The sequence below is a fragment of the Protopterus annectens genome, chromosome 1.part0, assembly GCF_019279795.1.
Source record: "Protopterus annectens isolate FY-2018-M chromosome 1.part0, PAN1.0, whole genome shotgun sequence".
NCBI classification, from domain to species: Eukaryota; Metazoa; Chordata; order Ceratodontiformes; family Protopteridae; genus Protopterus; species Protopterus annectens.
The window spans coordinates 1,016,359,274-1,016,376,001 of NC_056725.1; the positions used below are offsets into that span (position 1 = coordinate 1,016,359,274).

Below are 16,728 nucleotides of genomic sequence, written 5' to 3' on the forward strand. Positions count from 1 at the left end.
TGTTGTTTGTCTTTACCAACTAGCACTAAGCTAGACCTTGGCCGAAAGGCCAAAAACAGAAGTGGACAGAAAGGCAGTAACTGTACAAAATACTAACTATAAAGACACTATAACTGGCTACTGTGCACATTAATCACTTAGTAAAAACAGAAAGAGAGAAAACTATCTTAATAGGAGGAAGAGGAAATCAGCTATGATTCAAGAAGTATACAATGCACTAAGGAGACCTGTTTCACACATCTGATGATGTCAGGTGGCAAATGAAAACTAAGTTGCTAAGATGGAGTCCAGGCAATTATGGGTAGGGAAGGAAACAGAGCTCTGGATCCAAAGAAGCTTCAGAATAAGTGTAGAGGTCAGATCTGGAAGGAATCAACAACCAAATGTTTGAACTGGATGATAATAGACAACACGGGATCAACAGTTTCTTAGCTCAAGAAGACTTTAGACTACGGTACAATCAATACATATTCTTAAATAGTGAACAGTTAAAAAGACACTGGGGGAATGCAGACTAAAGCAAAGAAAGAAAGATTTTACAAAGAATGTCTTGCCAGAGGAAGTTCTGATCCTAGAATGCTGGTCCAAGTTATAATGATTCTTACAAAAGGAGGTTCTGCTCCCTAAAGGGAAGTCCAAAAGTGCTTTTTGAAGGTATGCAATGAATGCAGATATCTCCATGACAGAAATGTTCGCTACAAAGTATGCACTACAGACCACCACTTTATCTAGTGGAATGACTTTTCACTATATCATAAAACCCAGCCCCATTCTTGGTTGCAGAAAATAATACAGTTAACCAGGCACCTGGATTGTATCTGTCAGTTTTTTTCCTACCAAGACCAAATAAAGTGAAGAAATATTCTACAGCAAAGAGATCTATTTCTGAAAAGAGAAAACCAAAACTGCACGTCATTCTTGAATGTATATTAGTCATTTGAGACCACTTGGATACGGAGACTGGTCCTTAGGGAAACCTATTTGCTCAACACCTGGAAAGATTGTTTACCTTTAAGACCTTAAAGCTCTAAAATTTTACTAACAAAAGTTATGTGCAGCAGGGAAAAAAGTCTGGGAAACAAATACAAGGTGTATTACTGGAAGGTGGCTTGAAAGGAACAAAGAAAACTCCTCCAAGTAGCAAAAATTATTATCTGAAGGGGGTGCTGGATTTTTAATCAAAGGCCCTGTATGGATGATCATGCTAAGAAACAGCTTTGGCAAATAACACTAGAATATACATTTTCCCTCACTCGGGTCACAAAACACTCACAATGTTGAGGTATGTAATTGGTATCTGTGAATATTTCAGAGGCAAGTTACAAAAATGTCCACATCAGGCTACAATCCAGTGAATCAGCAGAGAGCACAGAGATCTTGACTTCAAAATCACTTCATTCTGTACTGTAAGTAACAAAGGGCTTAAAAGCTACCTGAGGAATTTCTAAGACTTATTCTGGATGGTACAACAGGAGGCATGGAGAATCGTACTGCAGCCAGTCCCCTGTGACTAGTCTACTTGTCTTAAAGGGAGTCAAATATGGAGCTGTCTGCACCAAGAAGGACCCCCTGATGCTGTTGTGGATTGCCAGGCTGAGACTAAGACACTATATCCAGCCTGCATTAAAATGATAGCAAACAATGAAAAAGGGATGGATACACAAAGAATGATTCCTTCACGGGGAAAAGTGCACCTGCTACTTTTTCTGTACAGTTCTTCCTTACAAAGCACAAATAGACATGACTACATTTTCCCAATTAGCAAGAAGGTTCACCTTGGGAAGATGTCAGGAACCAAATGGCATATTTACATTTCTGGGACCATCCATGTGCCAAGGTGTCTCTTACATAATGGCAAATTATCTGCTAAACAGTTTTCTTCTCATTGTATGAGAACTAACATAATGGTGATTCAAAAAGCACTTCCCAAATGAATAATGCTTTTCTTCATATGGATGAAGACCTGAAGCCTCCTCTCACTCACCCAGGTACCTGTATCTTTAATAGAATCCAACATTTCTGAGCTGCAAAATTATGTAAATAAGTACACAAACCCTCCAAGGAGGGAACATGTTAGAAACTACTTTAGACTTTAAAGTAAGAACTCGCAGCTCACTTCTAGGATTAAGACACATTCACTAATCCAGGAGCTACCAATCAAGGGTTTATTTAACAGAGCATTCATACAGCCAATCAGGACTGCTTCCATCAGATCCAATCAGTCGAGACAGCTCAATTAGACAACTCATGAAGTTTGTTAACCCTGAAGTTAAATGTACTAGTTAAGGAGTGCTAGGCACAGCCCCCAGCACTGGGGAGTGTGAGAATTCTGCCCTAAACATAAAAACCTTTAAAGTTGCACATTCAGTGTACCACTTTGGACTGAATGTACACTGCTGAAAATCCATTTGAAATGGCAAAATCATAACCACTCTACACTAAGAATACATGTGAAAACCCATGATGACTCTCCGGCCTGCTGAATGACCCACATGTGCAGAATGAAAATGCTTTCTGCTATAACAAAGAGTTTACCACAGCAGCAATATAACACATCTCAGAGTGCACTAAGCCAGTTTTTAGTACTCCAGCTGCCCCTTCCCCAGTCTTTGCTGCAACTTTTTCCTGTTCTGCTCCACTCACTTGTGACCACTCTAATCATATACAATCCATCATTGCCTCAGACACAACATGGATCTATATGAACTACAAAGTCCAGCTGCATCTACATACAAAACATTTGTAAATGAAACATGAATGCAACCATAAAAGGATGCAAGGGAAAACACTGTATAAATCAAGTAAATATCATTTTTGAAGGGGAGGTACCCACTGCACCCCCAAGTGGGAGTTCTTATATATCTATATATATATATATATATATATATATATATATATATATATATATATATATATACACACACACACACACACACACACACACACACACATACATACATAAAAACATCTCCAAGTGCGTATAAACTTGAAATAGAGGAAATAATAGTAATGTATTCTGTTTACATTGAGCCACTCAATCTTGGAAACAGCAAAAAGTTCATTACTGACAATCCCACAGCTAACACAATGAAACTTTAACAATGTGTGATATCATTTAAAGATAGAAGAAACTTGGACAGGACAATATTTATTGTTTTGCACATCAATCCAGGGCCATTTCACCTTCTCTGAAAAGTATGATTTTCTCAAGCCCATTTTAAATGTTCTCCCTTCTTGCTGTCATCCATCTCCTCCCATACTTCATCTTCAACCCCAACCTTTCAAATGGAGCACAAATTGGTGTCCTTCCAGTTATATCAACCTTTCTCCCCTCTGTTCCGAAGCATGCATGCTCCACTTAAGTATCTTGTCAGGACTCAGTCCTCCACTCCATTCAATATTTTAGTAAATGGGTGTTGCATACTTTCTACAGGTTTCATTTTCCCTTCTCTGTATGACTTTCATAACTATACAGCACCATCCAAATAAAGCCTTAAAGTGCAACATCCTATGGAAAAAACACCTGTAAATCTGTAAAATGCACCTGTCATGTTGTCACTTGTCAAAAAATTCTACTGTCCTCCATCATTCTCCATTTACACTGTACAATACAATATAGCTGCTGGGTTATGATTACCCCAAATCCTTATCATCCTCTGCCCAGTTAAGGTCACAATAATTACTCCAACTTTCATTTACTAAGTGAACAATTTTATATTATTATACAAAATCCCAGCATCTTTCTCTCTGCTCAAAAAACAGACATCTCTGAATACCACACTCCATTTATTACTACTGCAACAATTCTCAGCATAGTGTTTTTTCCAAGTTCTGCATGGTATCTGGCACAAGCCTGAACTCTACAGTACTTTGCTTGGCTTTCTCTTGGACAACCACCCTTTTCTTCCAATCAGACATCCCATTTCCGCTGATCCCCACACAACACACAATGACAGTTATACCAACTTCCTGTGGTGTACTGGCACAAGACTTTTAGGTTTCCTTTTGTTCATGTCAATGGATAGCCAAAGAATTTTAACAAAGAGAACTGTCAAGATTTCTGCTAGGTGGAAGCCATGTTGTTGAAAATATTTCAAAGGCTCTGCATTCAGTGGTGATAACTTTACATCACTCCTGTTACAAATGAGAGAGTATACAATTCTGCCAGAAGTTCACCAAACAAAACTTCCAGATTTATAAGACAGTTCATAAGCATATTTTGCCCTATTTCTCAAAGAACACGGAGTTCCTTCTGTACTTGTCTAGTCACTTTACGCTCATCCATAGCTCTCCACCTTTCCATGCTGATGCACAACTCACTTCTATGTTGATTGAAATGTAAATAAATTATTCTGTAATCTTACCTTATTTACAGCATTTTCATACTTTCATCCAATTCCTTTAAACAATTTGCAAATTTCACCACTATTCTGCAATGTACCTGAATTTTTCCATTTTCAGCAATTGAAGGAGTTTAACAATGGTCCCTAATTTTCATCATAATACAGGCCTGGCTATGTACCCTTCTCCCACACCTCCTTCTCTTTATACATGATTTCATTCTCTTCCCCACTTCTTTTGCATTTCCTTTCTTTGCAGTTCTTGTAACCCTCCAATATTACTTATCACTATGTTTTAAAGGCACTAAAGACTGTCCTCTTGTAGTCATATAAGAAATATTACAACTCATCTCTCTGTCATGCTAACGATGATAAACCACAAAAACAGAACTATCACCAGTAATTAGCAGCTCTCTCACATTAGCTGCTTCTACGCAATTAGCAGCAAGGGCGCTGATTAGCAATTCTTAAAAAGGAAATTTTATTTTCATGGGATAAAACCTTGGAATTATACATGTGATTTTTAAGTGTAATTTCTATGATTTCTTTAATAACTTTTTAGTGCATCTACATGTATGCAACATTAAAACAGGTTATATGTACAGACTAGTCAATAAAGCAGACTGGCAGCATCAATATAAATATGAGAAGAAATGCAGGTTGATAAGAATGACTGCTCTGACCTATGAGTCCCGGCTCCCTCAAATTCTCTTTTACATCCCTTTGTCTCCTTACCCAATTTAAAAGTACTTCCCAGTTCAATAATGGAAATAAAGGTCCCCCATGAGTGTGATTCTCCTAGTCTCTGCACTTTCATTGCTTTTCAGTCTAAATATATGCCTCCTCCCTGTATACACTGGCCTATATACAATTCTAGCCACCATATTTCACCTTCCAGCCCAAACAGAACCATCTCAGTCTTCCCATTTCTTTTCTTACCCATCATGAATCCCTTGCAGTATATTTAAATCTGTCCAAAATATACCATGCCACTCTATAACAGAGGTTTGTTACAGAGAAAAGTTGTCATAACTCCAGATCCTCAGAGATTATAGTCAAAGGATTCTTTACCAACAAACACTCTATCACCAGGCGGTACTCTTGATATTCTCAACCTTTTTTCTTTGACAAATCCATCTGAATACTTGTCTGCAGCTTTATCACTGATGTTAACAGGGCACAGGCAACAACAAAAGTGACCATTCTTCCCTCAATTTCTTCCATGCAGAAGAACCACAGAGCTCAAGCAGAAAACATCAGCCCAAGGGAGAAAGAACCAACATTTCTGAATGCAATTCATGAAGATTAAGAGTTAAAAGTATTTTTTTCCATAACAAAACAACCTTATGTAGGCTGGAATTAGAAGGATCTTCATTTCCACGTGGCTAAAGAGAAGTGTTCACCAGAAAGGGAAGTGGCAATCATACAGGCAAAAGACCACAAAGAACTTCTTGAGCAAATCTTGGACAAGATTGTGAAGTTACATTTTGGGAACAGCATTTAGAAATAGTACAGATTACAGTCTGAACTACAGCATCACAGATCTCGGGGAAAGAAATTTCACAACAATATGCAGTACAAGTAGGCTTACTTCTAGTGGAATGGATCTTAAGTGGACCTGGCAAATATCTGACCATATATGAGTAACAGATAGTAATGTAATCAACCAACCCATCTGATAAGAGTGCTGCTGCTTAGAGTCTTTTCTTCTCTGTCAAACAGTTGTAAATGCAGAAGAGTTGAGTTCAATTAACAAAATAAACCATAGCTCTTTTAATATGTAAAAGAGGTTAGCAGAAGTTATTTATTTTTTTTAAAACTTGTTCCACACAGGACCTCATCAATGGCTCGTCTACCTACACCCAACATGTCCATTCATTCCACGGAGATGGAAAACAGTCATTCCCATGCTTGCAAAGAAAATAGCCCATTAATTATTGCCTGAGAATCCCCATCCCTTATTCCCTGGCAGCGGTAATGTGGTAGAGACTGGGGCAACTTGCTGATCCTGCAGAGCAGCCTACCTTCTCCTTTTGGGGGTGCTTCCACTTAGCAGCTCTGCCAAGTTCCACTATTAGGTCTGATTATATTAATATGCGAACTAAACAGGCAATGAACAAAATAATTTGAGAATGAAACTAAAAATCACTTTTGAAAAACATGACTAGTCCAATATTACTGTCCTGAAATATTAACAACATTTTTCACAATTTAAGACTTATATAGCTATCAGAAACAAATTTTCAGGAGAAATACTTCACGTTAGGATGACGTGGGCTAAAAACAGAAGGATAAGCCACAGAAGGTGAAATGCCACAGAAAGGAAGGCCTCAGTGGTAAGGGATTTGGGAACTCATGTTGACAGTAACATGAACTTTGAAATATGTATGCCAACAAAGGCAAAAAAAGATTTATTATAGTGTATAAAATGCACTGCACATAAAAATGAGTTAAACTGCATATATCTTTTTGTCCCACATACCCAGATGCTTTGAATCTTTGCAGAACGATGACAGAGGTGGCAGCATGTCATTTGTCTCTCTTGAGCAGACCTGATCACCAAAGAAGTGGCTGGTGGCTGATGACCAACAGGAAGCATGATCACAGGAAGCAGGGTAATTAAGATCTATCCAGCCATCAATACCCTGTAGTCAGTCAAAGGCCTTCCAAGTGGACTTGATGACAGAACATAAAACTATAACCAGAAACAACAAAACCATTGATGGATATTCTGGCAGGTACAGTTTCTCTGCAAGCTCCACTTTCTCATTTTTAAGTCCTGAAAATCCATGAGAACACCAGCCTTCCAAAGCAGCTCCTCATGAGGGCTCTTCACTAAAAGACTGCATGCCTAATTCACAGAACCTGGACATAAAATGGAACTTGGCAGAAGAAGATGTAACATCATGAAACATGCCTGACTCAGGTTCAGAAAATTTGAGAAAACTCTCCTCTGAAGCAATGCCCTTACCATCAAGATATGTGAAAATGAGAAGTAGAATAGTCATTCAAAGTGCCCTTCAGAAATGATGCACTTCAAGGCTCCCACACAGTTACAAATCACTGAAGCAAAGATGCCAGGGCTTTGGGAAACTGATGAAACTCAGTTTTGATTACCAGCTGAGAATGAAGAGCAATCAAGAAATAAGCAACTTCCCATCCATCTGTGCCAATGACTCAATCAAGGACACCTAACGTTACATAGTAAGTCACTGATTTATTTGTCAAAGACTATGCCCTCAACTGTGTAATTAATGCATATGGAGAGATCGAATTCAATGAGGAACTTCTTTCATACTGCTGGAGAAGAATGTTGGTGGGAGATTAAACAATGACTGATGGGACAGGCAGTAACCAACTAATCATGCCACACAACCTGTGCAGGACCTAAAAGCTGTTTCTGCACAGTAAGAGAAGCATTGCATAATGCCAATAAAGTCATCAAAAGCTCTGCAGGCACCTTTGGCTGACTATGTGGAGTACAGCAATAAAGTCCTGAATAAGTACCAGAAGAGCCATGTTCCAGTAATCACAGAGGAAGCTGAAAGAGCTGGATGGGAGGGGGGTAAAAATTATTTGTCAAGACTGCCCACCCTGTTGGGAAGGAAGCAGTTTGTCCCACTATCACAACTCAAAAGGAGTTGGCATGATATAGGTTGGAGTGATGGCAAGCTGCTAGGAAGCAGCATAAGACCAGTCATTTGTGCAAGTCACACGTACTCCCAGGCAGCAGTAACTGTGGAATTACAACAGCCATGAGATGGGGTTAGTGCTGGGTAGGAAAGGGGGTCCACATAATGGGAAAATGACTCACTTCCTAATACCTAACTCTCACTTCCAAGGGAAAGAATGGGTTGATAAGGTTCTAACTAAGTCAGGGAACAAATGGACCAGAGGGCTGTTGTCCTGGCCAGGGAATCAATGGGCCTACCTATCACCCCACAGAAGGAACAAAGGGGTCAGCAGGATGAAGTAAGTGCGCTAATTAGTGAATCATCTGAATGCAAAAAAAAAAAAAATGTAAGTACAGTCTTTACTAAGACCACTGAAGCAGTCTGACTCCAGGTTGAAAGTGATGAACAGATGAAGATGACATACTTCATTTACAGAAATAGTTTGTTTCTGACATGCTTCACTGGATGTTCTTTTAATTTTAAGGGTTTGGAATGGAAGCACTTTATTTATGAAAGTGAAAAGTCTTGCAGGGTCACTTTTCTGTAGCAGATCTCAAAAGCATCCTTTGAACATCTATTAACAGTGTACTTAATTAACTGTTGAAAAGACAAATATTCTTCCAGCTAAAAAAAGGACCTAAAACATAAACACACAACAAACATTCATTTTTTGGCTGCTGGAACACTTAAGAAATAATGGCAGTGATGTAATCTAACAAACAGAAAAGAGTTTAAAAAAAAAACAGATACAAAAAGTAAAAATTGAAGAAAACTATGGAATATTTTGAAAACTCAGAGAATCTAAAAAAAATCTCTATGTAGATAACCCCAGTTCTTTCAAATTATGGAAATGCATGCAGCAGAGTGGGTTCGCACCTGATAGCGAGCAAGCGTGTGTGTGTGTTTGTTTGGCCACATCTTTAAGCAGCTGGTCATCCCCTTATGTGTGCGTGTATGTTGTGTGTATTTGCTTTTAGGGTGACACTGATAAAAAAGCCCCAAAATTCAAATGGTGGAAAGGATTAATCCAACCATGCAAACCATTTAAGACGGCTCTCAATGAAAGATTTTCTTAGTTTTAGAAAATCTGCTATATCTATTACTTTCTTCATATACATTCTTTTCAACAGAAGATCCTGACGCACTATGACTAACAAAAGAAGATATATATCTAATAACTTTTTGTGCTTTGCAATATATAACAAGCTAGAGTCTGTTTATTATACTGTGCCTTTTTTACACTAAACAGGACAGGCATTCTCCAGATTTATTACTGGAGGAATCTGACAGCCACAGCAACACTTTCTGATGAACTTCTTAACGGGTGCCACTAATGCTATTTAAGAAAGAATCCCATAGTGACCAGTGAACTGGCAGATCTAAAGAAAATGATCTTTCAGTTTGGGGAGAAAATAAAAAAGAAGTGAATGAAATGCATAGCATTCTCTTCTACAGCCAGACTGCCCTCAAATGGCGACCATATGAAAGTGTAAACATGTGGCCAAGGGAATGACCAGCTGCTGAGAGATCTGGCCCAAGACAGATACCCGCCTTTGTCATAATTACAAATCAGATGTAAGATCTCTGCAGCAATACTCCTTACAAGCAAATCTACTGTAGATGACCAGAAGACAAATATTAGCTGACTAGGTTACACTAAAAGGGTGTGCTATAGACTTACAGTATCAAACAGCTGTTTTCAGATTACCTGTTCCATTTACCTTCACTACCACATAAAACATGGTGAAAGCTATAAAACTGTAGATGGTAGAACTCTACTGCCAATGCATCACAACTTACTGAACTTACAAAGCATGTCCTCTCATGATGCTTATTTCTCTCCGTCACTGGTTATCTGGAGCAGATAACTAGCCACAGATGCCTTTTTTATAGGGCCAAACCAAAATGTCTAGCAGGTTAAGTGTTGCTCAGAGTCACAAACTATACAAGCAGAAACTGAGCAAAGAAGCTCATCAGTAGCTCACAGGCTGAAGCCGCAGTGCTGCTGTCAGTTAAAATTATGAGCCGTTACATTATTCCTGGCTTAGGAAACACTTTTCTCACATAAAATAACCAATTAAATCAATTTCTGCACACTCTTCATCTTTCAGTCTGCACATCTGCTGTTGGATACTTTTGTACCTCAGCAATTACATCAAACTATTAAAAATGTTGGCAGTATTTTAAACCATTGAGGGACAGCTGAACGACTTTAAACTTATAATATTAGCCAGCTGGTTGACAAAGACAAGTTTTTTTATATGTGAAAACAAAACATGCACCAGTTACAGTATAAGAACAGACTTTATGATGGTTGGCATGTCATAATTATCACATCACTGAGAAGGCAATTTGAAAAACAGGCTGCAGGCTAAACAAACAAATCTTAATGAACATCTAGCCATACTACTTCTTTTGTAAACTGTACACACAGATACTGCAAACTCTAAACAACTTACCTCTGCAGATAACTTGTGTTTTGTATTGTAGAGAGATCGGCACATCTTCAGAACCTCTTTACTTCTACTCTCTTTCTGTTCAGCAGGGCAAATGGATAACATGGCCGCTCCTAACTTAACCCATGGATTCCCATTTGCTCTTGTTCTAACAAATAGAGAAATTCAGTCTCTTAGTTGGATTAGCATTATCATAATTGAGAAGAACATAGTAAGAACAGCAGAAAATTAGTTAGGACATGAAGATATAAAAGGGAAGGAACATACCAAATTTCAAATTATTAAATAAGGTAAGAGGAGAACAGAAACATTCTTTTGAAAGCTTTGTACTGATCCACTTTTCTCTTTCTTTTTTCCAAAGTGCAATGACATTAGAATACCATCTTCTTTGCTGAGGAGATTATGATGGACAGCCCATCTGTCAGAGTCCAGATTCAGGACAGTACATACCTACTTCCTCTGGGTTCTACATATAACAGATAACGGTGTAGTACAAATATCAACAGTTTGGCCTAATTCCCTGTTCTGACACTAGGGCCTGCTGTTTCATGTTTTCTTCAGCTTCTTCAGCAATATAGAGTATACCGCTCAACTGTCCAGATTTTCACCTCATATTTTTTGTCTGTTTCACATAAAATTTGTGTTTTTTTGGCAAATCATTGAAGTTTAAGTCACAAAATAATGAAATATGTCTAAGTTTCAGACTTCATGACCTTCAGAAAATGTTTGCCAATGCAACAACTGTTATTCTATAAACTTTCTATGTTTATAAGAGCAACATTTAAAAACTGTCCCCGTTATTATCAACTTTGTCCAGAATTCCTGCAGTAACAGAATAACAGATATGATATAGAGCCATATAGGTACGATACCGGTCGTATATAAACACACACACACACACACACACACACACACACACACACACACACACACACACACACACACACACACACAATCTATTGCTCATTCGGTTAGAAAACATTCTACATGTATTATGCACAAAGGTACTGAATACTGCTGTTAATACTTGCCATTAAAATAGCTTCTTCTGTATTTCATGCTCTTCAAAGAAGCATAATCTTAAACAACACACTGCAAACATTAGGGACCAGCATTTCACAGCAATAACTATATTCTTGTATACTTTCAAAATAATTTAATTTTCCTTAACATTAAAATTGACTTTTAAATGATACTGTGTTTTCCAAGGATAGAGAACACCACTTCTTTGTTGGATCATATGTATTTTTCAAAACACTTAACTTGTAACAATATTCCATCTACTATCACATTTAACTATTTATTTATTTATGCATCATACCATTCTTTCTCTTTCACTTTTACCACAGGCCTTCTGCTTAAAATTCTACCTATCCTTCTCGCCATATACCACAATCCATGAATGACAACCACGGCGTTATTTCATGATTTTTCTTTCAGTTTTCTGCACTTTGACCTTAACCTTAATGTATCATGTTCTCCTGCACCTAAAATTTCACTCTTTTTCCCTCTCTAGAGTTAATATCCTTACTCAAGGTTCATTCTTTCTAGCACCCGCGCTACAGCTTCTTCCACTCACTGACATTCAATCATATTTTACTTAACCTTCTTTGATTAAAGCTCTAAATTATCAACTGTCTGCCACTGCAGTATTTCTCTGCAGACCATTTTCTCTCTCCTTCTTTCTGAACTTGCTTATTTCGCAAACTATGTCCATGCAAATGCCCTATTCACTTCAGCTACGTAATGCTTCTTTTATTGGGATCTGCTATTCCTATCACTCAGTTATCAATTTACATATTACTGTGCTGCCATACAATGTCTTGTCTGAGATACTGTCATGAAACAAGGATCAGACACTCTGAATAGGCGTGTCCACTCTGCACTTCTTTCTAACATTTTCTCAGTATCACGTAATACTTGCTGTCCAAGGACCTTACTACAGGAATGAATTCCAGCATGTATAAACTTTATTCTACATTCCTCATTTCCAGAAAAAATCATTTAGTGTTATGAAATATTCCCCTTTCATCTTAGATTTATTCAGTCACCAAAACATGCTACAGGAATAGCATCCTTGAGAAACTCACAGATTTATCATCAAATGCTATAGCATCTCTGACCTGGTGTCTTGCCACCTACTTTGCTATTTCCACTCTTTTAACATGCATTCCCACATTCACATGTTGATTCAAAACCACCCTGTCAATAGTGTGTGTTGATTCAGACATCTTTATATTTCAGTGATCACCTCTGGTAATTCTCATTCTTCAGTCCTTGATTTCGCTTCATTCAACTTTTTTATTTAATACTAATCTCTTGACAAACCAAACAGGCTACTACAGGGAGGCCTACAATAACTAAATGTCTTCAACACCATCTCAGCCAGCAGTAAACCTCACTTGTGTTTGGTGTGAGTAAAATACACCAAGCCAAAACTCTAGCAGCATTTAATGTTATTAAATGTGTTTAAAGATATTTAGAATCATTTTCTAAAATAAACAAAATGCATTAAACTACTTTGTCTCACTGGTGAGAAGATGTAACACTGCATGAAGAAACTGATTATGTACTTGTCCAGCAGTAAGGCTTTATCTTTTTTTTAATTAAACCGTAGTCTTTAATTACCTCACTTGCTTCCTTTTCTGGAAAATGCTTCCAGTCACTCTGAAGAATTATCAAATTTTTCTTTTGGTCGTTTGTGAACTTTGCAACCACTGTAATAGTAGAATGTTCATTTAGTTAGAAGGACCTGAGAAGTTCCTTTAGCTAACATAATGGTAGCATGTTCATTTAGTTAGAAGGATCACAGGAGTTTCCTTTACTCCTTAATCTGGTTGGCTATATGTCACTTGTTATAGGTAGGTAAATCCCTATCTTGTACCAGTTAGGTACGATATATTGATACGGGCTTCTGCTAAATAGACTACAACAATAAGGAAGTTTGAATCTATAATTCTCATTCTGAAACCCCCCAACCAAATGTACTTCTCTAAGGGGAGGATATAACACTTCAAACTGAGCAGCTCTCTTACGGACTCTTATCTATCATCAGTAAGGAAATACCATGGAAAACTATGCTCAAATGCTTCCAGGTACTTTCCTAGCAAACAATAGTTCTGACAATGAAAGAAGGAAAAGGAAAAAGCCAAGATCACCAGCAATATTACAATCCTCTAGGAAAGATGGGGGGGTAGAAAGGCAAACCTACTGACTTTGATGTTCTCAGACACATGCAGTTAGAGCAGGCTTAAGCTTAACAACTCATCTTCATTAATACAGTTCAGCAACCAGGCCCTTAACCTGTTTAGTCCTGAATATCTTCAAGATGGTTGCTTCCCACTTCTGCACTACATTTGGCTATTTTTGTTTGCTTTAAGTCCATAAACAAGAGTAGCTCCACAATGATTTGAAGTAGTTTTATGACATTTAATGGCAATTTGTATTATGGCAGTTATATAAGTAGGTGACTTTAGACTGCACTTCCAGATTCACAAACAGCAGTGCACGCATATTGCAATTTAATGAAAAATAATTGTTAAATGATATTTTTTCATGTTACAACACTGAAAATCAAATCACATTCTTAGGTCTGTAGTCTAGGAGGCCTTGACAATGGAGGAGTCAGATGGGGTAGGAGATGGGCAGACCAACTGATGTTAGATCTCTCTTCTTGGGCGGGGGGGGGGGAGTAGAGCAGATATTAAAAACAGCTGGGGAGCCTGTAGTGGAGGCAGGGCACTAGGTACCTGACATAAACTCTTCAAAAATATTTGAAGTGAGAGGCAGACACTTATCTGTCTCACACAAAGGAACCTGCTTGGACAAACACAGAGCATCACTGCAGAGCTAAGGTTTAGTAACACTGATGGAACTTTAAAAAAAAAAAACTCAATTTACCCAAATTAATACACACTTTTTAAGCTTGATGTTATAACGATAACATATATTTATGTCTTTATAGCTCGCTCTTTGTTATCCTGGAAAAAAAGATATATGGTTATTCCACGAACTAAACCACAAAAAAGCCAAAACTGATAAACTGATAAAATGACGAACCCGGTCACAATAAGAGCAACGCCTCTTCAAAATTCAAATTTGCAATTTATTGTACCAAAAAATAAAAGTGAGCGTTAAAAGCAAATACATGCTTTCGGCAAGTAAAATAACCTGCCTTCATCAGACAAAAGTTTAAAACACCATCCAATATCAGTATTTATAGGGACATCACATTACAGATCTCCAATCAATTTAAAATACATCCAATTACTTTTGTGTTTTCCAGGGAACCTTAAGGTGCTACGCTACTCACAACTAAATGAGCTATTTAGACCAACATGTTAAGCTTCAGCCAGAATTATAACCTTATTAAAAATTATATTATTAAAAAACACATTTTGACAAAGAATGTAATTCCCAAAATAGAAATATTGTCATAATGTCTTAATTATACATATTAAATATTACATGAAAAGCCATGAATATATGAACCTTCAAGCAAAAGCAGTAAATAAAAATAGTAATACTAAATATAAATATTAAAAACCAGTTTAAAATCCCTGCATCTATGGGAATACAATTACCCTAACTGTTAAAGGTACATTCTATCTGTTACATGTTAATAACTTTAACACTGGCTTTATAGATAACATTTCATTAATACCAGGAAAAATGTGAGCTCTGGTTCGTATTTGCCAGAGCAATTCATTGATTTCCAAGTGAATCTGCCAAGGGCCACCTCTATTATCAACAAGTCTTTTCTGTAAGATTGTAAAGCTAAAGGTATGCCCTTCATTTTCAATGACATGCCTAGCTAAGGCATTATTTATATCTTTTTTACTTATAGCGTACTGATGTTCGTATATCCTACATTTGAGTTTACGCTCCGTTTTACCGATATAAAATGCCTTACACTGGTTGCATAAAGCTCCCTTTTACCAGGAATTGCTTGATTTATTTGATAGACAAGGCAAGGAGTTTTTATTAGCTCTCATTGCATACTATTCTAAAGACATTGCCATACTAAAAACCGAGCTGGAAGATTTGGAAAAAGAAATAAAAGCCCATGCTGAATTTTTGCGGTACAAATATGAGTATTGCAGAATATTGACTAGCATAGAAGCTACAATGGACAAACTATTATTACATAAGAAAAAGAAATTAACTCGGGATGTCAAGGATTATAGCAATAAATGTGCTTATCCTAGACTTCCTGTGCAAGTACAAAAGGCATCATGTGCAGGCAATGATAATGAAACTATAAGGGGCCAATTAAATCCATCAAATTCTAATAAGGCTCAGAATGGGCCACGTCAGCAAAGACCTATCCTGAGGAGAAGTCCTAGGTTAAATAATAATGATAATTTGAATGTCAATACAAACAATATTTTACTTGCCGAAAGCGTGTATTTGCTTTTAATGCTCACTTTTATTTTTTGGTACAATAAATTGCAAATTTTAATTTTGAAGAGGCGTTGCTCTTATTGTGACCGGGTTCGTCATTTTATCAGTTTATCATATATGGTTATTCCTCTTCCACTCTGAAAAAGATAGTCACACTTTTGTTTTAAACTAGATGTTTTGAAAATGAACTGGTAAACTGCACCCTGTTAGAATGTGTTTGCTCTGACAGGCACTCCAGTATTTATTACTTTGAGGTACTTCATGAAAAAAAATGAAGATGCAAACCATATTTTGGGTTCAGAATATTTTCACATCTGCTGTTGTAGTTTTACATCTATCACTGTCTGACAACCTGCAGATGTTCATTAAGGTCAGTCCACAACAGCCTCCCAACCCAATAAGGAAGATCAATGAAAGCTTATTGAAGATCAAATGGCAGACTGCCGCCACACATAAGAATAAACACTTTGTAACTGGGAACAAGTCTTATGTTGGACTGTGATCACCTGACAAACAAAATCCTCAATAATGTATTTCAGCTTATTTTGTGCACTAAACACACACAGACACACACACACACACACACACACACACACACACACACACACACTACCCTTGGGAAAAAAAAAGATTTTTGAAAATGTTTTACTCTGATCCAGTGAGGTTTTGTTCGGGCACAGACTGTTCCTCACTCCAAACAGAACAGGGACATGTCTGATGTTTCAGTGAGTGGAATTTCCAGTAAACCAGGAATCCTACATCCTCACAGGGAAAGATACATATATATATATATAGATTAGATACAGATATAGATGCACATACAGATATAACTAGTTACATATCTTTCCCCAATGA

General features: G+C 37.3%; 1 protein-coding gene across 1 annotated transcript in view; it reads right to left on the reverse strand.

Annotated features, from left to right (window-relative positions):
• NBAS (NBAS subunit of NRZ tethering complex) overlaps nucleotides 1-16,728 on the reverse strand; it is a 3,380,746-nt gene that overhangs the window by 127,037 nt on the left and 3,236,981 nt on the right. Inside the window, exon 50 of the mRNA XM_044064792.1 lies at nucleotides 10,474-10,618. Coding sequence (XP_043920727.1) covers nucleotides 10,474-10,618 — 145 coding nt within the window. The remainder of the gene's footprint in view (nucleotides 1-10,473; nucleotides 10,619-16,728) is intronic.